Source organism: Peromyscus maniculatus, chromosome 1 (assembly GCF_049852395.1).
Source record: "Peromyscus maniculatus bairdii isolate BWxNUB_F1_BW_parent chromosome 1, HU_Pman_BW_mat_3.1, whole genome shotgun sequence".
Taxonomy (NCBI): Eukaryota; Metazoa; Chordata; class Mammalia; order Rodentia; family Cricetidae; genus Peromyscus; species Peromyscus maniculatus.
The window spans coordinates 179,851,525-179,875,241 of record NC_134852.1 but is presented as its reverse complement, the minus strand read 5'-3'; the positions used below and the strand labels follow the sequence as shown (position 1 = coordinate 179,875,241).

The 23,717-nt window shown below is 37.3% G+C and overlaps 1 protein-coding gene across 9 annotated transcripts in view; it reads left to right on the top strand.

The window, feature by feature from the left end:
• The window catches only part of Rfx3 (regulatory factor X3), a 259,080-nt gene that overhangs the window by 141,065 nt on the left and 94,298 nt on the right, over positions 1-23,717 (top strand). For all 9 annotated transcript variants that reach the window (XR_013047992.1, XR_013047991.1, XM_076561780.1 and 6 more), the window contains one exon: positions 10,291-10,388. Coding sequence is in view for 7 of the 9 variants with exons in the window: in XM_076561780.1 (XP_076417895.1) it covers positions 10,291-10,388 (98 nt within the window). In the remaining 2 variants the exon portion in view is untranslated. The remainder of the gene's footprint in view (positions 1-10,290; positions 10,389-23,717) is intronic.

The window sequence follows — 23,717 nt, the reverse complement described above, 5'->3', positions numbered from 1 at the left end:
CCATTCCTGGAGCCCACTTATAAAATAAACACACAGACTCTTACATTATTTAAACTGCTTGGCCATTAGCTCAGGCCTATCATTGTCTAGCTCTCACTCTTATATTCAGCCCATTTCTATTAATCTATACTTTGCCACGTGCCTCGTGACTTACCTGTACTTTACATCTTCCTTGTCCTGGCAGCGGCTCCAGGAGGACTCTCCTTCCGTCATTAGTGGGGAAGTTTATGCTAATGAGATTGAGATTGCTGGTTAATTCCTACTTTACCAAAGTATTGAGTTCTCCTATAAAAATTATAGTCACTGCATGTATATAGATAAAATATTGAAATATGCTTCTTTGTCTTATATCCTGACCTCTTGTGAAATTGATTTTGAGTTTGAGGGCTTGATCATATTATTATTTGTGATAAGTTTTTATCAGGTTTTTAGTTAGTGAGGCTGAGATTTTTTTTCTTGTCTTATGTACATGACATGTGGTGTCTGAATATCCATGGCAGTTTGCTCTGAACCTGTAATAGTCAGATGTCTTGAGAAGAAGCCATCCTTCCATTTTAGCAAAGCCTTAAAACTTCACAGGCACTTCAGGGATTGGGTTTTCATGTGTTAGTCCTGATTCAGGTGTAGCAAGAATCTTAACAGTTCTTATTAATAAAGTCAAACTTGGGGCCAGTTATTGGGGTGAAATGCTGGATGGTCAGAGAGACAGAACAAGCCACAGCTAACCTCACCTGGCCAACTTCTCAGCTGATCTTGTTTCCTCAGACTGGAAGCCTCTGTGTCCTCATATCCGAATGGCTCTCAGCTGAACTGTGCTGCTCAAAACCTAAAAGCTTAACCAGCCAAATGCTTAACTAGCCAAATGCTTCTAGTTTCTGGTCCTCATGCTTTATATACCTTTCTGCTTTCTACCACCACTCCCTGGGATTAAAGGCGTGAGTCACCATGCTTGGCTGTATCCTTGAACACATGGATTTCTGCCTCTGGACTGCTAGAATTAAAGGCGTGTGCTACCACTGCCTAACCTTTATGTTTAATATTGTGGCTCTTCTGTCTCTGACCCCAGATAAGTTTATTAGGGTGCACAATATTTTGGGGAACACAACATCACCTCATTCGGGAGCAGCAGGGAGAACACAAATGAAGGGGAGAATGTGTCCTGTCAAGTCCCATGCTCCCCGTTCCCTCTTCCAGGAGTGATCCAAAAAGCCATGGACATGCCTAATTCTGGCAATAATTAATTGTTCTGCATCTTGTCTGGATGAGTTTTCTCTTGCGGTGCTGGCTAATCTTTTGCGAACTTGACACCAGCTAGAGTTACCTGGGAAGAGGAACCTGAATACAGACAATGTCTTCTTTCAAATTGCCCATAGACAAGTATGTAGAGCATTTTCTTCATTAATACTTGATGTGTGCTGGCCCAGCTGTGGGGGTGGGGGTCAGTGAGGGGGTGCCCACCCCTGGATAGGTGAACCTGAGTTTTATAAGAAAGCAGGCAAAGCCGTGGGGAACAAGCCAGTGAGTGGCTTTCCACCATGGTTTCTGCCTCAGTTCCTGCCTCCACGTTCCTGCTTTGAGCTTCCGCTCTGACTTCTCTCCATGGTGGAGTAAGACCTGAGACTTGTCAGCTGAAACAAATCCTTTCCTCTCTGAGTTGCTTTCGGTCATGGTGTTTTATCACAGCAATAGCAGCCCTAAGATGCTTTCTTCCTAAGAAATCACAGCCAATTCTGTAACTTGTGGCAACACTGTTCCCTCCATTTCTATAGGTTATAGGTAAGTCTGACGAGGCTGGACTGGTTTCTCTGTTGCATGTCTCTCACAGTGAATTTCATCTGTCCCAATAGGCATTTGTTTTTTCAAAGTTCCCAGAGAACAAACCAGTCCAGAATCATTTAGGTTGCTGTCATACTTCTGGCCTTTGTTTCAGTTGTATGGCTGACTGTTTCTTTGCTGTCCATCTGCTGGGCTTCGCTTTGTGCTTCTGGCGCTCCCCACATTCCCTTCTTCTCATTTCACCTTCAGAGTAGAAATGAAGTCTTGCAGTGTACTGACTCACTTCCTCTTGAGCTACCAGCTAGACCTGCACTCATCTTCTTAAGGACTCCTGGAGACAGATCAACCTGCTCCTTCATTTGCATCAGATTCGCAGGTTGGAAGAATTAGGGTTTGTCATCTTTTGGAAAGAGAATTTTGACAACTCTGCCTTGTATAGCACTTTGAAATCTTCATAATAGCTCATTCGTTACAGTGACCTAGGTGAAATGTCCAACTTACATATGTAAAGTTACATTAAGGAGTTACCAATTCTAATACTAAAAAAAAAAAAAGCTTTGTTGCAGAGAATATATAATAAGAATACTTTATTCCTGGATGGGAAGTTTATTTCTGTCCCAGATCAGTGTATCATTTCAGTCTTATCAAACTGAAACTCTTCACAGTGTTTCTCTGAAAGAAGAACCTGCTGATTCTGAAGTTCTGGAAATGAATGTATATAAGAATATCTGATCAAAATTAAATAGTGGTGGAGGAAAGACGTGTTCTACCAAATCTATCGTAATAAGAATTGAGTGGTGGCCTAGAGAGGTAGTCTGTCTGTAAAGTCATACTTTCAAGTATAACAATCGGAGTTCCATGTTAGGAGTCCAGAAACCCATGTAAACATGTGTGGAGGAGTGGGGTGGTCCTCGCTTGCAATCTGGCACCAGGAAAGTGGATCCCTGGGCTTATTGGCCACTTAGTTAAACCTACTAGGAAAGTTCCAGACCAGTGGGAGAGGCTGGAGAGAGAACGAGAGGGGGGGGGGGGGACAGAGAAAGAGAGAGAGAGAGAGAGAGAGAGAGAGAGAGAGAGAGAGAGAGAGAGAGAGAGAGAGAATACAGATGAAAATAGTACTTGAGGAATGACACCCTGAATTGTGCTCTGACTTCCACACAGATATGCACATATACCCATGCAAACCTGAATAATACTACACACACACACAGACACACACACACACACACGAGTAATATCAGACAAGCAATAAGTACATCATTGTATAAATGTGAATTTTGTTTACTATGATCATTTTAAGAAAAAAAAAAGGATTAAATACCTGCTTAGAAAAAGCTGGAATTTTACTTTTCTTTTGATAGCAACAAAAGGACTATAGAATTAACTAATGTTAAAAGGAATAAAAGTAATAATGGCAAACTTGTATGTCCTGATCTTAGAAAAGGAAGATCAGCTTACATAGAATATAAACACCACTAGGCTTCTAAGAACTAGTTTGCTATATTTTACCTGGTAACCATTGACATGCTGAGCATAATAGTGTAACCTTATAATCCCATATTAGTTAAGCTGATTAAGGGGGACTCAAGTTCAAGTCCAGCCTCAACATTATAAATAACAAAATATGCTAGTTAACAACATAAATAAACCTAAAGGTAGAATGACATTGAATATATGGGAAGAAAATCTTTGTTTACAAGACCTTTCAAAATCAGTAATGGATGACAAATCAGTGCTGTGGATTAGTGGACAAAGGATATGAATAGCTATTCACAAAACATGAAAACAAATGGCCAGTAAACATATTGAGAAACTATATATCAAGACATTGTTAAGCTAGCCTAGCCTGGCTTTGTTTCCCATGGTAATCCTTTTTTGTTCCTTAGCCCTGGAATTGCAGTTATTACACCAAACACAACTTAAAATAAATGTGTATTTTCACTTTAAAACAAGTAGGCTTTGTTTTGTTTTGCAGTGCTGGGGTGGAATTCATGGTCTCATACATGCTAGGCAAGTTCTCTACCACTGAGCCATATCCACAATCCCTAGATTATTTCTTTATAGCACTTTATATAATAAAAAAGTAACCCAAATGCCCCCTAAAAGTGAAACATTTAAATAATCTTTATATTATAGAATACTCTAAAGTCAATTATCAGTAGCACATCTACACACACACACACACACACACACACACACACACACACACACAAAATGGTTCGAGGATGTATTATTGAGTAAAGAAAACCAATTAGTAAAAACCCATTATATCTTAGTTACTTAGATTTCCACCAAATTTGGAAAAACACTGGAGGAAGACTAGGATACAAACACTTAAGCTTAATAACACATGTTCTTAACTCAGAATCCTCAGGAGCCTACAGGAACCATCTCTTTTTCCCTGCTCATAGACATTATTCCAAGAGATCCTGGATCCAGTGTGGAATTTGTATTTAGGCATTCTCACCAGAAAATACATTAAAGTATATATTCTAATTTAAAAAAAATTGTACTTAGTGTGGATCTTACTAGTAGTGTGCTTCCATAATAAAATGTTATTCTTTGTAGAAAGCAATTACTGTATTTATATTTAATGAGGAAAAGTAAGCTTGTTTATGTACCATCCATTGTATTTTGTGATTGAGAATTATGTAAACTAACTTCCCTGAATTTCCTCTCTGCTTCCTGGATTTTCCTGTTCCTTTGAACACTTCACCTCTTTCTAGGGGCTTCTATGTTTTGCGATTAGTCCATTTGAGGATATGATGGATGGTAAGCAGTTAGGAATATTTTGTGGAGTTGATTCTCTACCATTTGAAATCCCGGTTTCTTGTGTGGTCAGAAGGAGACTGAGTCAATCGGGAGTGTACTGCTTTATGGTTAGATCTGAAGCCCAAATGTACTGTCTTCAGGTTGCCCATAGCAACCACATAGTTTTAGCATGTAATCCTATGGAGTGGATGCTTCATGTTGTCTGCAGTCCTGCTGCAGAAGTGAGCTTTGTGGTGATTTTACTGGGTTGGATTGAAGAAGACTCACTAAAAGTCTACTTCAAGAAACTATCTAAAGACCTGAGATTTCCTACCAAACAGAAACTACACAATGTGTAAGTGGACAAGCCAGCCAACCTCAGGGCCATGGAGTGAATTTAAGTGTAAGGAAACAAATTCAAATTTCTATTACAGTGAATTCTGTCATTTAAATAAGAGTCATGTTCCGCTGTCCAGTCTTCTATCTTCTTTGTGAAGGGGCCACCACACTCAGGAGACTGAAGGTCTTATATTAGTTAACATTGACTGTCCTAGGATGAAGCCTATAGATGTTAACATTGTAGAGACATTTCTTTTCCTCAAAAAGTGCAACAGGAGAGAATTAAAGTACCCCCCCCAGTGTCCCATGACTTCACCAAGCCTTGATCACTGTCATTCTGTGCTCATGAATCAATACTCTTTACCTATAGTTAGTATGGTAGTCAATGATGGTAGGAGTATTCTTGGTAAGACATATGAGAAAGCTTGAGACAGAGTTTATATTACTTTTAACCAGATGAGAGAGAGAGAGAGAGAGAGAGAGAGAGAGAGAGAGAGAGAGAGAGAGAGAGAGAGAGAGAGAGAGAGAAAATTATGATTTCTATTTTTCTAACTCCCTACCTATTAGACAAACCAGTTTTCCCTTTGTGCCTTTTCTTTTCTGGCATCTTGATCTGGCTTGCTCACACTGCCCTCTTGACATCTATCTACACTTTTCTTTCCTCAGTTACTTCATATCCCCCCAGGTTGCTAGTTTGGAAATCTTGGCTGAGTCCTTCTCTCTGGTCACAGGTGGCCTTTGGAGTTGCTGCTGCTGCATGACTGGCTTTCTTCCCTGCTGTTACACCTGCTATGACCCCAATTCTTTCCCTCCCATTTCATGTTTGGTCAGTCGCATAGCAACCTCTCACCTTTTTAATCTGGCATGGCTCTCTCCTGTCTCTTGTTGGCCTGGTAGAGTAATGTTAATACAGCTTTATGTGTTAGGTTGAGCACTGAGAGCACGTGGTACCAACTAAATGTATAAGGAATGCTCTTGTGAGCAAGATAATTATCTTGACATAAAGAATATTTTACAAAGATACTAGAAAGCTTCTTAGCTGACTAATGAACTTAACAATTATACATGGTTTCATTTACCATTGAGAAGGATTTCTGCTTTGAAGTATGATTCATGTTCTTTTTCTTGAAACATATCCAAAATAACATATTGTGTAAATTTGTCCTCAAAATATACTAATTGATTCTGTTGAACTAGCACATGTTCCTGTGGTGTGTAATTTGCTTTGATATTCATTTCTATTGTAAATAAGGCAAATCATGAAACATGTACATTAAATAAGCAAATAAGCTCAGAGTGCTACACTTTGAACGGTGATATGAGTGCTTCTGTTTATTTCAATATATATTCATGTGAGACAGGTGAGTTTCTCCACCACCTAGTCACTGTGAATATAAGTGCATTATTTCATATATTTACATTTTGGCACTGTATTTTTGGTTAATAGACAGAATAACTCTGTAGTGTAGAATGTTGTTATAATGAAACCCTCATTACTGTCAAATTTCTAAGCTCTTAAAAGTTGATCCAAGGCCATTTTGAGTTTCATATGTTAGAACCAATTTTATTCAGTGGATAGTCAATTATAAATAATTATGATTAACTATGTTAAATCCACCTTTCTCCATCTCTTTTCTAATTCATATTTTGGCCACTTAACTCTTTACTAAAATGAAAAAATGGTGGCAAATATTTGTTAATTTTGGGGGAAGAATTTTTGGGAATTTATTTTGTGAAGCAAATAAAATGAAAAGATGAAATCAATTTCATGTAGACTTTATTTAATCATTTCCTTTTCTAAGGACATGGGTGGGGGCAAGTACAAACTGATGGGATGGGTTAGAGATTTCACAAGAGATGTGGGGAATAAAGCTATTGGAAATGGTGATGAACTATCCATAGGAAGTTAATTTCCCATCTCAATACTTACTTGAGTCTCCGTGCATTAAACTAATGAAAATTAAAATAGGAAATCAGTCTCTAATGTATAACCTCTTAACACAGATCCAAACATCACTTAGTGTTTAATAGAATATCAAGTAATATTTGAACAATTTTGAATCATAGTTGTCTTTGAAAGTGAAAATAGCATGCAACGTAAAAATATCACTCTCATCTTTAGTGCTACATTAAACAGTGTTAAAATATGGTCTTATCAGGAGAATGGAGAGTTGGCTTATCAGTTAAGAACACTTGGAGTTTTTCTAGTAGATTTGAATCCACTTCCTGACCCTTACCACAAACAGCTCACAACTGCTTATAACTCCAGCTCCAGTGCTCTCTGTGGACACTTGCATGCAAATGGCATACACCCACACAGATATGTCTACATAAATAAAAATATGTATTTTATAAAGTAGTCTTACTCGTTTACTTTCGAATAATAAGTGTTTCTTAGTAACTTCTTTATTCTTCAATAAAATTTGATGCCCAAATGTAGAAGATAATATAAATTTTATAAATATTCATTGGCAGTTTGTTTGCTAGGTACAGTGCATTATTTAACTATTGAGTAATTATTAGATATTTACAGTGGGTTTAAGCTTTTGGGGGCTTTGAGCAAATATAATAATAATTTGCAAATAAAATGGAATGGGCTGAGTTCTGAATTTGCATTGTAGTACTAGGTTTATTGGTTAGAATAAAAAATCTTTGTGGCCTTAGCTTTTTTCTAGATTTCACTAACTGTGATGTTGGGTGGAGAAGAGCTTATCAGTGGCTTTGTAATCTACCACCATTAAGAAAGAGCCCATGTTGGTTGGCACACTATAGTACCTGAAATTACAGCTTTAGGAAATCCTAGACAAGTTAGTAGGCACCACAGTCATATGTTAATGGAAGGGCTGCAAGTTCCTCTTGCCAGAAACAAGGAGAATGCCCTTTGTAGCAAGCAAGAACTTTCTTCTGGCCTCAGATGATATGAGGACTTTTGTTTACATGCTTGACCTTGGGAAAAGGACTTTCTGGAAGGTGGGGAATGACACATGACGAGACACTCCATTATAGAATATTGCAGGGTTTTTTTTTTTTTGGTATGGCTTAGTTCATTCAAATAGCTAAAGCTTAGAGTGAACAAAGAGGAAGCTAAACAGATATTACTATGAAACTGAGTGGACCTTAAAAATTTATAAATCTTGATTATCAAATATACTTTATCAAACAAATCTTATTTATCAAATATACCTTATCTATCAGGCATATGTTAGTTATCTAAATTTTTCAGCAGCTTGGTGTTAACTTGTGTGGGAGTAGGCAGAGTTATCATGCTGGTGGGAATATTTTCCAAAGACTTATTTCGTTTAAAGAGACGCCACTGTATACATCCTCATCCTCCACTGAAGACCACATAATATATCCCAAAGGAAAAGGCATAAGGGAACTACCATAACACATAGCAAGAATCATTAAAAATGAAAGTAAAAGGGTGCTGGAGAAGTGTGATCCACAATGTCAAAATGCTGGAACTTTGTCAAGCAGCAGTAATAGCCATGGGGTCCCCAGCAGATACCCAACCCTTTAGACCAAAATTGACATTGCAGAAAGCTTTGTTATATGCCAGCTGACAGGTGCAATGGGAAGTACTCAGCTCTTCAAAATGGTACTCCTTCAACCTCTAGATTCTTAATCGTGTAGGTATGGGGAGTGGGGTAGGGAATATGAGCACATGGGTGCAGGTGCCCTTGGAGGCCAGAGGCACTGAATCTTGTGTAGCTGGACTTGTAGGTAGTTGTGGCTGCTCACTGTTGATGCAGGGAACCAGTAGTGTTGTCAGTGGAAAGGTAGGTCATCTCTCTAGGCCTGAGCCACTGGATTTTAACCACCCAGTTTATATGACATGTAAAAACATGTAGCACAAAATGTAGTGATGCTATTCAACAAATCTAGAATGCTAGAGAGCCTTTGAAGTAAATGACCCCCCCCCTTTTTTTCTAGAGGTAAAAGGCTAAGTAGAAAAAGAATGAAAAAACTGTTAGAGATTAAGGTGTGGGGCACCTGAATGCAGTCTGGGGAACACATTAACATCTTGACTTGAACAGATACACACTACAAAGTTATTGGAATGGTGAATTCCAGATGATATGGTGGAACTGTTAATGCTTTGATGCTTTAGATCTCTTGGGACTTGAGAAAGGTATCAGTGGTTAGCGTGGTTTGTGTCTTGTGAAGGACCCAAGTTTGGTCTCTATCACCCATGTAAGGAGACTTGCACTACAACTACCACTCAGGGTTCAAAGTGTTCTTCTGGCCTCAGTGAGCACCTGCACACAAACACGCATACACATAATTATTAGAAATAAATCTTAGTAATAATTTTCACCCCTTAGAAGTGACAAATTGGGTCCAGTGAGATGACTCAGTGGATAAAGGTGTTTGACACTAAGCCTGAATATCTGAGTTTGATTCCTAGAACCCACATAATTGAAGTAAAATGACTCATGAAAACTGTTTTCCAAGCTCCATGTGCCCCTCCCCCATAAATGAGTAAGTAAATAAGTAAATATAAAAAAGAAATATAATCCTAGAATTGCTTTTAATAATCTGTGAGATTTTAATAATTAATTAATTAATAATTAATTTTAATAATCTTATGAGGAAAGGGTGGATGATAGTTACTTTAAAAATGAGTGCATGAAATTTGTTAAGATACTTTGCAATATTTAAGTGTATAAATTTTTCCGTTGTGGGATTTTTATTGGAATATTTTACTTTTTTAGATTATAATATAATTACATTTTTCCTTATTTCCCTTTTTTTCTACAACCCCTTCCATATAACTCTCCTTTGCTGTCTTTCAAATTCATGACCTCTTTTTCTTTAATTGATGTTAATTATGTATATATGTATATGTATTTCTAAATATATTATATACAACCTGCTTAGCCCATAAAGTGCTATTTGTATATGTATATGTCTATGTTTTCAGGGCTAGAGAGCTCATGCATCCAATACCAAATGGTCAGCCCAGAAAAATATACATATATACAAGTAACATTATACAGATGAAGATGGTTGATTTTAATTAAAAATAAATTTAGCTTTTGTTTAAAAATTAGAGTAGAATTTTATAAATCATCAAAATCAGTTGAAAAGCTTTCAGAATGTTAAGCATAAAACTGCATGTCTATGTATACTGACAAGAAAATTGTAGAATTATTTGGGTAAGTGCTGTAGTTGATCTAAACACACAAGTTTCTTAACTTTAAAATAGCATGATCCTAAGAGATTTTATCCCTGGCCATCTCGTGCTGATCAATATTCTGGAGAAATTTGAGCTAAATCTAATGTGGTGTACTCTTTCTATGTCTGCCACTTACCATGGATCCAATACAGTGTAACCTTTCTATGGTTATTGTTTACCATAGATCTAGTGTGGTATACCCTTTTGATGTCTACCACTTAACGTTCCTCATATTTGTTTTTCAGGTGCAGCAGGTACAGACAGTTCAGCAGGTCCAACATGTCTACCCAGCTCAGGTGCAGTATGTGGAAGGAAGTGATACTGTCTATACCAATGGAGCAATGTAAGTTGGATGCTGAAGTTGGATTAATTCCTCCAATTCAGGGAACTACTGTTCTGTCTATTACAGCCCTCTCTACTACTGGAATTGTTTGTGTGACTTTCGACATTTTTTTAACTACAACAGAGTTATTTAAATTAAACTGATACTTAGAGTTTTGTCTGTATTTATTAATAAATACACCCACATTTTCTTCTCACTTAACATTCTCAGAATATTTTAAATTGTTGAACTTGCATGTGCTTTAACAATTATTCCTAAATTGAGAAAAACTTGTATTTCTTGTTAGTGATGCATATGCTTTAATAATGCCTTAATATTTGTGATTTTTAAATGTTAAGCTGAGTATGTATGAGGTTTGTGTTCATATGTAAATTTGTAAAAAAAAAAAAAAGCAAAACATATATTTGGAATTTTGTAGACCTCTTCACAGTTAAACCTATATGAGTAATGATCTTCCATGAATCTTATTTTCCTGCCTAAGTCTGCCCGCCCCCAACTATCTTGTCTCCTTTTCATCAACAGTAGTAGCAATTTGTAAATTTGTTGGCTTTTGCAGCCACTTTGGATTGCAAGTCAGTGTAGTATTATAAATGAAGAAACTAAGAATTACTCCACGTTGTCAGCAGTGATTGCAGCCTGGGCTTTTGTTAGCAAACAGTTTCTGAATGTTTCTAGGTGAACATAGGTTCTCTCAGTGTCTTGCTTCTGGTCCAGTAGTGTCTGTGGTTCTTTCATCCCTGGAGTGTGTGAGTTCCTGCAGTGTGTCCTCCTTGAATCCCTACAGGGTGGGCACTTCTCACATCCCTACAGAATGAATGCTTCTTGCATCTCTGCCATGTGTGGCTGCTCCTCAAGATAACTCTGCTGTCTTGGCTTCTTTCTGTGGTTGCTTCCACTGACCCCAATGATAGCACCTTGTGAGCTCTCAGAAGGCCTGGATTTTACCCACTGCAGTAACTGTAAAAAGACAAGTATGCTTGACAGAGTCCAGTTGAAGTCATGTATCATGCTATTTATGAGCTGAATCATGATAAATAGTTGTAAGTGGAAAGAAAGCTCCTCTTTTGTCCATTTTTCTTTTTATAGTTAGAAGACAAAGTCATGGTTTCATTGTAGCATTTCAAACCTAGTTTGTTTTTGTTGGTACTCTTCCCTTACTTCTCTTATTCCTTTCCCTATGTGACGACCTCCCCCACCCATACCTTTCCATATGTGTGATAGTCCCCTTGCTGTTTTCGTATCACATGTGTCTTCCCTGCTTCAGAAATCTTTCTCTTTCTGTCCCCTTTCTAGTTTGATCATCTATATACACTCTCACCTTCATAATTATACTCCTTCCCCAATCTCTCTCTCTCTCTCTCTCTCTCTCTCTCTCTCTCTCTCTCTCTCTCTCTCTCTCTCTCTCTCTCTCTCTCACACACACACACACACACACACACACACACACACACACACACACACACACAGAATCAGGGGCTGAAGAGAGGCTTTAGCAGTTAAAGCCTGCTCTCCCAGAGAATCAGGTTTTATTTCCAGCACCCATGTGGCAGCTCACAATCTTCTGTAACTTGCATTCCAATGGATGACCTTTTCTGGCCTCTGTGATCACTAAGTATGCACAAGATACATGCAGTCAAAACATTCACATGCAGAGAATTTTTTAATTAAAAAAAAATAAAGCTAGGATCTGCATAGGAGAGAGAGCATGCAATATTTTTCTTTCTAAGTGTTGGTTACCTTATTTGATATGTTTCCAGATTCATCTGTTTTTCTATAGGCTTTGTAACTCACTATTCTTTATGGCTGCATAAAATATCATTGTGTATATTTACCACATTTTAATGAAATATATAAATTAATTCCACTTTCTTGCTTTTGCCAAAAAAAAAAAAAAAGTGGTAAGATTGGTGTGTGTGTATTACTGGGGTCTTATATTGTGTTCTTTCTTTGGGTGTATGCCAAGTGGTGGAATAGCTGGATCACATGGTATTTTTAGAATTTTTAGAAAATTCATTATTAATTTCTATAGTATCTATTTCAGGTTACTCTGGCACTAGCAGTGACCTAAGGTTCTTCTTTTCTCATATTCTTTGCCATTTTTTGATATATTTTGCTTTTTCAGTGATAACCATATAGACTGATAGGAGAGGGAATCTCAGAGTAGCTTTGATTTGCATTTCTCTGGTGGTTGATAATATTGAAACACATAAAAAAAATGTTTGTTGTCCATTTTTGTTTCTTCTTGGAAATGCTTATTTGGTTCATTAGATTATACATTGATTGGTAGCGTGCGTTTTTACATGAGTGTGTGTGTTTAATTTTTGTAGTTCTTTATATGTTCTAGGTATTAGTCCCCTTTCTGAAGTATAACTGGCAGAATTTTCTACCAATCTATAGGCTGTCTTTTCACTCTGCTGACAGTTTCTTGTGGCTTCTCAAATCCTTTTTAATTTCATGTAGTTGATTTTTATCAGTTCTTAGAGTTGTTTCCTTTGTTATTGGAGTCCTATTCAGATCCCATTTATTAATTCTTAGGGTTATGCCAAATGCTATTAGAGCCTTGTTCAGAACTATTTTACCTATAACTGTAATTTGAAATATTACAGTTCCTTAGTAGTTTCAGGGTTTAGGAAATTATCTACTATTATTTCATTGAATTAATTGTCTATACCTTTTGACTTCTCCCAAGTTCCTTCTATTCATGGATCACTATGTCTCTTTAATGTAGTTAGGCTTTTCAAATGTTTTGATCATCCTATTAATATTTAAAAATATGTGTCTTAATGTAGTATTATCTTGACTTTGTCTTTTTCTTTGAAACTCATTTTTATGCTTAGTCTGTTCATAAAGCATTCTTTTGTAATTTTCCAATTTGATTGATTGGCTTATATTTCCACTGCTTCTGCTTGGTTCCTCCTTGGTACCTCAAGTTCTTGGTTGAATATTTTTCTCCATATTTTAAAATTTTACTCCAAGTTCCCAACTATTTAATTCACTGGTTACTTTCTTGTCTAGGTCCTGAATGAGTTTCCATATTTTGATTATCTGCTTAACTGAGTGACCTTTATGGCCACTTATCCTTTAAAAAATATCTAAATTTTTCTCTGAAATTTTAACTGTCTTGATGTCTTTGTTTTCTATTTTTGTGGAGCTGATAGGTTGGGGGTGTGTTGTGGAGATTGTCTCATTCTTCTGTGTATTTCGTGCATCTGTTGGGATGGTTGTGTAGTGCCACCACTTTCCCCCTTTCCCTAATGTTTTGTTTTGTTTTATAAGAATCCTTCAGAAGTGTGGAAGGGTGGTGTTTACTGCGAACTATGGTCCCCACTTTTATTTGGTTGTGGGGAGTTATGGCTAGCTACCCCTAATGCCTTACTAGCAGTCTTGACATGGCTTGCAATAGCAGACACTAGTGTCCCTGATCAGATCCAGAAATAGCAACACTGGGGACTCATTAAGAAACAAATGAAGTTGATAGATTTTTTTTAAAAAGGTGAGGCTGTCGATATCGTTAAGTAGAAAAATGTGAACGAAATTGGGAAAGTAGCATAAAGGAGGTGGAATATGAATGAGTAGAAATGCATTTGGGTTGACCTGTGAGAGACAGACTAGAGCAGATGTGGAAATATAGAGAAGATTTTTATAGTTGAAGAAAAGGAAGGGACAGTTTTTGAGGTCTTCTTTATAAGATAGAAGTTCAAGTACATAGTTCAATAATTAAAGTAAAAAATACAAATAAAAAAGTAAAATTATGGAAGAAATTGAATAACCAAGAATCAAAAAATAAACAGAAATATAAAAAAGCAGCTATTATGTATTTGATTATTATGTTTCCTCATTATGAGGATGCAGCTTCTCCCCCTGGGTTGTTATTGGGTTTTTTGTTTTGGTTGTTTGTTTTTTTTTTTCCTTAGGTTTTTGGTGACAGAGTTTCTCTGTGTGACAGCTCTGGCTGTTCTGGAACCTGTTCTGTAGACCAGAATGGCCTAGAACTCAGAAATCTTCCTGCCTCTGCCTCCCAAGTGCTGGGGTTAAAAGTATGCACCACCACCACAGAGCTGAGGGTAGTCGTTTGTATCCGTTTCTACAGTTTGGGAAGGGCAGAATCTCAGTAATTCAAGAAACACAATGTGGCCCTGCAGATGAGAAGAATTTTCTGAGCTCAGATTGCTTTCTTTAAGAATCCTCAGGTCCAAAGGATTGGCAGCAGTAGTCAGTGCTAAGGCAGCTGGAGAACTGTGCTGAGTAGGGAGTTTAATGGGGTACACAGTGTGAGCTGGGCACTTGGCGTGAGTGTCTGGGCAGAGTTGGTGCACCCTTAGTCCTTCTAACTTTATTCATCCATTCACCCAGACCCAGTTTCTAATCCAGCATCTTACCCAGAATTCCACATGCTCTGTTGTTTATTACTTTAGTTACTGAGTCTGTCCATAATGCCCCTGCTTTAAAAACACCTTCATTACTTTAAAATAAACAGGTCTCCCCATGGCTTCCTTCCCATTCCCCCCTCTCTCTGTACTTCCCCCCTGCTCCAGGGATAGCAACTTTGACTACTCTCTGTGAGCTGTCTGCATTTTTCCTACTGAAAGGCATCCTGCCACGTTCCTCCATCTTTTCAGCCCCTCCCTACCTCAGCCAGTCTAGAGTGAGCCTCCTCCTAGCCCGTGTTGCACTCTCTCTTTTCTGCCAGGAACGTTGCTTCTCCTCCTCCACAACCGGCTTAACCTTCCACCATGAAGGACAAGTGCACACTGTAATTTCATTTCTAGTGTTGTATGATGAATGTTCTATAATGTTTCTGATGCTAAGAAGAAATCTCTTTGAATATGTACTTGCCACTTGGTTGTTATATTTGCATTTATTTAGATCATTGGCACTTAAAAAGTCAATAAATTTCTGTTATTCTAGTGGATATTCAACTCTGCATGGTTAATAGTGTATATAATTTCTCCTGTTTGTTATATAGGTTTAGGGCCTCCTAGAGCTTGATTTTAGAATTCTTATTATGAGTTTAACTACTGTTGGCATTTATACCGATTGAAAAAAGATCCCTCTTACTTGGACTTTATTCTTACAGAGAAAATAAATACCTTTGTAGATGCTGCTAGAGGCAGCTTACTTGTTAGTTGTCGTTGCTCCTGACAGCCATTGATAGCTAGCTCCAGAAGCTGAGAATGGGGTTTGTATATTTCGGGTCTGTATGATAGAAGCTAGGTAGTCAAGGAAAAGGGCACTTGAGATAGCTGTTAAGAGAGTCTGCCATAGCAATTCCTCATTTGTCCTGGTTTAAAGTAGTGCAGACAAGTCAGCTTTACTACTTAGGAGGATGTGAATTTGTGTTTGAAATGGAGATAGCTTCTCAGAAGTACCTTTATGATTCAAACAAGAAATTGTTATAAACATTAACCACTGCTGTTAAATGTTGTGCTTTGTTTACATTTTTCTGTCCTAAATTCTTCACATTGTCTTTTGCATTTTAACTGGACTTTTAGATTTGTTTGTTTATGTGTGTGAGTATGCCACAGTATGTAGTAATTAAAATTAAAAAAAAAAAAGACAACTTGTGGGAGTAGAGTTTTCCTTCTAACATGTTGGTTTTTGGGAATTGAACTCAGGTTATCAAGCATGGTGCCATAAGCCTGTGCCTGCTAAGCCATCTTGTTGGCCCTCTTGTCCTTTCTTATTTATATTTAACTATCCCATGTAACAAATATTAGTTGAATGGATTTATGCATTTGTAAAACCTTAGAAAAATAGTATCTCTGAAGTTGGTTCTTTAAAATTGTGGGACTGTTTAAGTGCAGAAATGATTCCACAGAAACTGTCTAGTGCCAACACGTGTTTTCTATGGCCACTAGCTCAGTTGATTAGATCATGACTAATGAGGTCTAGGTCATGAGTTCACTTGCTACAAAGTCCAATTAGCTTAGATCTGGGCTGTGTGGGCCTAGATTGCATCTTCAATCCCACGTATCATGTCGCAGTGAACATTCATGGTCAAGATAGAGAAGACATGCTTTTAAAACTCCTCTGTACCGGTGAGTATACATTTTGAATAGGAGTTCTAAAGTATTGCTTCCATACTCAATAAGGAAATGTCATTATGTTCCTGTGAATTAGATTCAGGGTTTTAGTGAGTAGATAACTATGAATATTTTATTCTTGGGCATCAAAATAATTACTTTTTCAGCATAAGCTGTTTGAATCTTTTTTGTAATTTTTTTACTTCTACCATTAGATTGCATATAGTTGTGTATCAAATGCCCATCTTAGGACTCTTGTATTCTCTCTTTTTATTCAAAAAACTTTGATATGTGTTAGGAAAGTGTCATCTCTATTCTTCTGTTGTATCATGCTGAATTAATAGGCAGCTAGTATTTGATCTCTGACTTAGACCTCAGAGTCCCACTTTCTGTGTGATAATAATCACATTTTGCTAATGATCCTCTAGGGAAGAGGGACTCTGGTCATTGTCATGAACTTTCAAGCACCCAGTATATGACCCTACAACCTGCACACACTCAGGAAGTCTGGTTCTCTATGCCCATGTTACCAGCATTCTCATGTCATGTAGACATAATGCACAGGGTCTCACTCAAGAGGGGATGACAGCACTCACAGATGCGTGTAATCACTTATGAGAATGTGTAATCATCATCATTTGCTGAAACTAAAGTGTTTACCTGGTTCTCGCTGTGAATATTGACAATTACTGCTAGCAAAGCAGGCTTAACAGTGTGGGTTAGTAAGTAGGCATGTATTTCAATTGAACAATTGAGACTACTTTACAGTGCTAGGTGTTGGCACAGAATCGCTTTTTACTCAGGGGAAAAGGTAGCTCAATTCATTCTCTCCTGCTTATTTTATCCTAGTTCTTCAGGAAACTCAGTTGCATAATTTGTTTATTTCCTTGCAATGGTTGTCCCAAAGATATTTCCACAAAATTTAGGTCCTAGTTATCCCTATTTGTAAAAATTCTTAAAGCTTGCATTTTCTAGTCGTTTGTGTTACTATGGTTAAACTGGCTGAGGACTATATACCACAAGGAGAGTCCATTGCATTCACAATCTCCTGGTTAGTAAGAAAGCAGGTTGTTAAAATAAAATTATTTTTCTTCTTTATCACATTTTCTTTTGATTTTTACCTTCCCCCTCATTTCTATATCATGCTTGTCAGAACGGAAAGAATGATGTAATCTATATTATGACAAAATTGAGATGGTCTGTTTTCTAAGGATTTTTCTGTGTAAACCTTAAAGGGAAATGTGTCTATTGTTTGGAGGTGATCTAAACAATGTGGAGTGACGCCTTCTCCACTCTTCTTTGAGAGTACATTTATCATCAACTTAAGTGTAAAATTTCCCAAACCATGTTCCATAAAATATGAGTCCCTTAAAAGCATACTGTGGTTACATAGATGGAGAAAAACTTGGACCAGTCTTTGAGAGGATTCTGGTTCCTAATAGAGCTTTTGAGGTTTTTAAAAGGTTGTTTTTTTAAGTCCTATATTTAGGAAGAAAGAAAATCAGGATTTAGGAAATAAACTCAGTATTTCCAAAACTTTTACACACTATACTTTGGGAGATAACACATTTGACATTTGTAATTTTTTTCAAACTCCATAAGCATGTGAACAGAATGGAACTCAATTTCCTAAGAGTTGCCTCTTGAAAATCCTGTGGTTAGTACATTTTCTGAAGGCCTCCACTTCCCTCTCCCATATACTTCAAAAGATTAATAAGGATCCACTTTAGGTTATTCTTTCCTCAAGTGACACAGTTAAGTTTCAGAATTTGCAGGTGAAATTATGTTTTCTTATTATCTTTAAAATCCTCTTTCCTTAGAAGAAATGATTACATGGAGTTGCTGTAACTAAGGGTGAAGATGTTTCCTTCGTTTGCCCTTCTACTGATGCATGGACTAAGATATCTAGGAGCTGGTGTGGAAATCCACTTCCCATTTAGAGCTCACCAAGCATTGATTCCATAGGAAACCTTGGAGAAAGAATTGACCATGTGTGAAAAGAGCTTGGATGTCACTATAATTAAAGAATGGCTTCTAGCATTAGCTGCATAAAACATTCCCATTTCTTCAAAGATGAAAGACATTCAAATGTAGCTTCCTAGAATATCAAAGTTGGTAGGATTGCGATCATTTATTTCCATCCCATTTACAGACAAATAAATGAAACTCAGATAGGTAGAATTCACATTTTCTTACCTCCAACATGTGGTGCTCTTTTACTTACTCTTAGCCTTTGGCAGTTTGTAGAAAACAAACAAAATGAACCCAGAACACCTTTTTAAGTGTGCATAAAACTGCCTCAAAAGTTGTCTATTTCCAGAATTTTCACTCAAGATGGATACCTGATAGGCCAGAACTGAGACGTTTCCTTGAAAATGTTTAGGAGATTTCTGGGAAAATAGTACTGAAGCAAGAAATGAAGGATGCTTTCAGTATTTAGAGTATGAAAAACTGATTGTGATACATGAAGACTCAGTGTTTAAAGTACAGAAAACTATTTATATATATATTGCTTTTCTCTTGGTGGTGTCTTTTTTTTTTTAATACTTTCTTCAAAGCTGGGTGTGGTGGTGCATGCCTGTCTGGCAGGTGGGAGACTAAGATAAGAGATTCTTGAGTCCAATCTAGCCTGGACTACATTGTGAGACATTTATGGCCTCATGAACACCAATAATATCGATGATGGTGATGATGATGATGATGATGATGATGATGATGATGATGATACATTCTTGACATTGATTCAGGAGCTTAAGTATTACTTGTGTGTGACTTTGGTTTGGCTGGGGCTCCAGGGACACCATGAAACAAGGTAATGCTTGCTTCTCAAAGATTAAAAGCCATGCAAGGATATCATGGACTACTTCTCTTATCAACCCAGTATTTAAAGGTCTCTCCATTTTCCATTTAAATATATGGGGTTTTTTTTGTCAAAATCAAATTCAGACAGTCCACACCCCTCTTTTTCTAATTGTATCCCTTTTTATAGTCACTTAGAAATGGCCTGTCTTAACCACTGTGTGCCTATGAAACAGCTAAGCCAATTGTGCAGTTCCATGTATGATACTCTGCAGCTTTCTCATGATCTCCAGTGCCTGCCTCCTTCTCTTGTTTTGTGGTCATGTTCTAGCTCCTGAATCATTTCCAGCCAGAAGAAAATGTAAAAACTAAAGTAACTTGCTTTCCACTGCCATATTTTCATAGCAAACTGAGGGTTATGTAGATTTCATATATTTGTTTGCAGTGCATGTGTATGACTGATGTCTGTTGAGAAGGTACGTCTGAAAGATGGAATGATTCAAGTCCTTTGATATGGTTTTCTTAAGCTCTAGTAATGATGTCCACATTCATAGAACTGCTGGAATTAACCTATGTTGTGTTGGTATCTTCAGACATGGCTTTGGCTTTTCCATCAGCCCCTCTTCAGCATTCAAGTCCCCATTCTGAATAAGAAGAGTACTGTAGTACTAAAAAGCTGAAATAATACAATCCCAAATCACAACAGAAAATTTAAAACCCCCTTTTCTATCTTTCAGGATGAGTCCGTTTTAGTTATTCATGTATATTATTGATGTGTATGGAATCTTAAGTTTTTACCATGTGACTTAACTCAGAACGTGGGCTAAATTTGCTAGCCTCCAAAAAGAGAAACAGAGCCATGTCTTGCATGTGTTAGTATTTATTACCCTGAATGTATTTATACAACTTGTTTGACTATACTTTAATACCAACCCGAAGTTGTCTTATTTTATCCATTGTTAAATGAAGCTACTATATATTCAGTGAACACAAATTAGCATGCACTTCTTTTTCCTTTAATCTAAATGTGAAATCAACATGGCTATTTTATTTTATTAAATAAAGAAGATTTTTAGTTTGAGAAATTATAACAATGATAAGAATTTTACATATATTTAAAATGGTATTTTTCAGTTTTTTTTAAGTTATATAATTGTTTATGTCATTGTCCTAAACTAAAATCTATTCCTGTATCTTTTGTAGTTATTTGTGGAGGGTATATTTTTTTAGTGTGGATTACTTTCTGAAAACTATTATCTCTTTTTTGTGCTCTTTTTATTGAAAAAATATTTTCAAACATTATATTCTGATCACATTTTTCCCCTCCCCCTACTTCTCCCAGATCCTCTGCACCTCCCTACCAACCCAAAACCATACATTTTCTCTTTCTCTCTAAAAAATCAAACAAAAACCAAGAAACACATACACACACAAAAGCACAAAAGTGGATACCAAAATATACAAGCAAAAGACTTAAAGACAGAAAGTACACAAGAAAGCACTATGAGACAGAAAGTCTAAAGAAATACCACTGAGTACTTTTTGTGTTGGCCATCTACTCATGGGCATAGGGCCTACACCAAAGTGTGGTTAATATGCCCAGTGAAACTCCATTGGAGAGGACTAATTTTTCCTTTGCAAGTATATACTAATTGTAGGTAGCTTCTTGGTTAGGGGTGCAAGCCTGTGTCCACTTCCCCTTCTCATTGCTGGGACCCCATCTAGCTTGAACTTGTAAAGGCCCATGAGTATTGCCACAGTCTCTGTGAGTTCATATATGCATCAGTCCTGTTGTGTCTGGAAGACATTGTTTCCTTGGAAGCATCCATCTCCTCTGGCTCTTACGATCTTTCTAAGTCCTCCTCCACATATGTGCCTGGCCCCTGAGGGAAGGGTTTGATGAAGACATCCCATTTAGTCCTGAGTGCTACAAAGTCTTGCATTCTCTGAATATTGTCCAGTCTCTGTATTAGTTCCCATCTACTTAAAGAAGAAGCTTCTCTGAAGATGGCTGAGTGAGACACTGATCTATGGGTGTAGCAGAATGTCATTGGAGCCATGAAAACTCTTATCTTAACTATAATTAATATTGTGAATTGCAAGTATTTTGATAGGTTAAACTTCCCCATTAAAATTTTAAGTCTTAGAAAGTTTCACTCAGTTTCTCATGATATAACTAAATATAAAAAATGTTTGTTGAAATTAATAAGGTTGGATGCTATGGCCAATAGAAATTGTCTTTAAAGTTATTGGCTATTCATTGTACTCACAATGAACATGTAACTGGATTATGTTGAGATTATAGATAGTAGTGAAGCACAATTTCGTGGGAGTAGAGATATATGAGGAAATTGACAGTAAGTGTATTGGAAGCTATATTTTAGCCATGCAAAAGAATGTTAGGGAAATATAGAGAACAAAATGTAATGCTTGTGAGAAATGACTGTGGTAAGCAAGGACACATAAAATAAATCTGAGATGAGGAACTTAAGCTGAACTTTTAAGGGCGATTAGGACAAAGGAAGAGGGTCAGGGGAAGCACCAGGGCTGGTTTGCACACAATCTCAGGACTTTGTTATGGCCATGTTCTTAAATGTTTTCTTCAGTAACATCACATTGGCCATTTTGCTGATCAGTTTTCTCTAGGGCAGACCATTTTCTCCACCCTTCTTGCTTTGCTGAGATTGTGTGCAAACCAGCCCTGGTGCTTCCTATAAAGATGTGAGCATTTTTTGAAGGCAAGGGAGAATTTTGAAGGCAAGAATCATGGCAAGATTTTTTAGCAAAATTTTGTTGCCACAAATTTATTTTAGAAAAATTCCCATAGCAGCAAAATTGGAGGCAAATTGGAAGAGAGCCAGGTTTGAAGAAAGAAAACCAATCAGAATGTAACTATAATGAATAACATTGTGAATTAAGGATTAAGAGAATGGAAAAGAGATTTGTAGAATTTCGTGGTTTATTTAGAAGAGAATTCTTAGGATTAACTGGCTTCTATCAGTATAAGAGAAGCATTGGTGTTAATTTCAAAACCTGGAGGTGGAAGAACAGTTCTCTCCCCAGATGAAGGGTGTAGAATAACAAGGACCTGTGAGGCTGCCCACATAGCAGAGAGCCCCACCCCCATTTTTCCTTTTATTGAAAATAGATTGTTTTCTGATAGAATATATGCTGACTACAGGTTCTGTTCCTTCTACTCCTCTCGGTTCCTCCCTACTTCCTCTCCTCTTTCTGTCTCTCATTAGAAAAGAACAGACTTCTAAGAGATAACAGCCAAACATGGCAAAATAAAATATATTAAGATAAAACAAAAGCCATCACATTGAGACTGGACAAGGCAACTCAACAGAAGGAAAAGATCCCCAAAGAGCAAGCACAAGAATCAGAGACCCACTTGTTCATACACTCAGGAGTCCTGTAAAAAATACTAAGCTGAAAGCTGTGATATATACAAGAAGGCCTGGTGCAGACCTACGTAGGCCCTACACTCCCTACACTTGCTGCTTCAGTCTCTCTGAGTTCATGTGAGCCTTGCTCAGTTGATTCCAAGAGCCTTGTTTTCCTGGTGTCCTCCATCGGTTCTGGCTTACACTCTTTCCGCCTCTTCTTCCACAAGGTTCCCTGAGCTCTGAAGGGAGAGATGTGATGAAGACATCCTATTTAGAGCTGTGTGTTCCAAGGAAACTCTCCCCCCCACACACTCTCTCTTTGCATAATGGCTGGCTGTGTGTCTCTGCATCTCTTCCCATCTGCTACATGAGGAAGCTTCTCTAATGATGACTGGATAAAGCACTGATCTATGAGTATAGCAGAATATCATTAGGAATGATTTTATTGATACTTTTTTTTAAGACCTGCAGTGTTTGCTTTTACTCTAGGTCTCTGTGCTATCTAGCCTCTGGTTCTTGTTCACCCAAGCAGTGTCAGGTATGGGTTCAGTCTTATGAAGTGGGCCTTAAGTCAAATAAGACATTGATTGATTGACTACTCCGACAAGTTCTATGCCTCCCTTGCCCTAGCATATATTGCAGGCAGGAACAATCGTAGGACAAAGGTTTTGTGGCTGGATTGGTGTTTACATTTCTTTTTTAGTAGTTTGCAGAATACTTTATTTACCACACCAAAGGCAGAACATAGAGATCAAGACCCTTTGTTGGCACCAGCTCCACATCTCCATGTTCAATGAATTGTGTGGGTATTTAAAATAAGTGTTGGTCATTGAAAATTCAGATGTTAAAATTCTTATATTAGAACTAGAAAATAAAAAGAGTTTTCCAACTCTATGATAGCTTTCCGTGAGCACACATGTATCATGTAGTACATGGTAAAGGCCTGTGGTCTAAGTTAAAGTAACAAGAAAAGCAGAATCCACAAAACCTAGCCTATCAAACATGCAGGAAACATGGAGATTAGAAAAGGGGGTTGAGGGAAAACAACAAATATAGAGTGGAAATGAAATGCCACAGAAGGTAAAGTACCAGGCTAGTTGAAACCCAACTGCCATGGC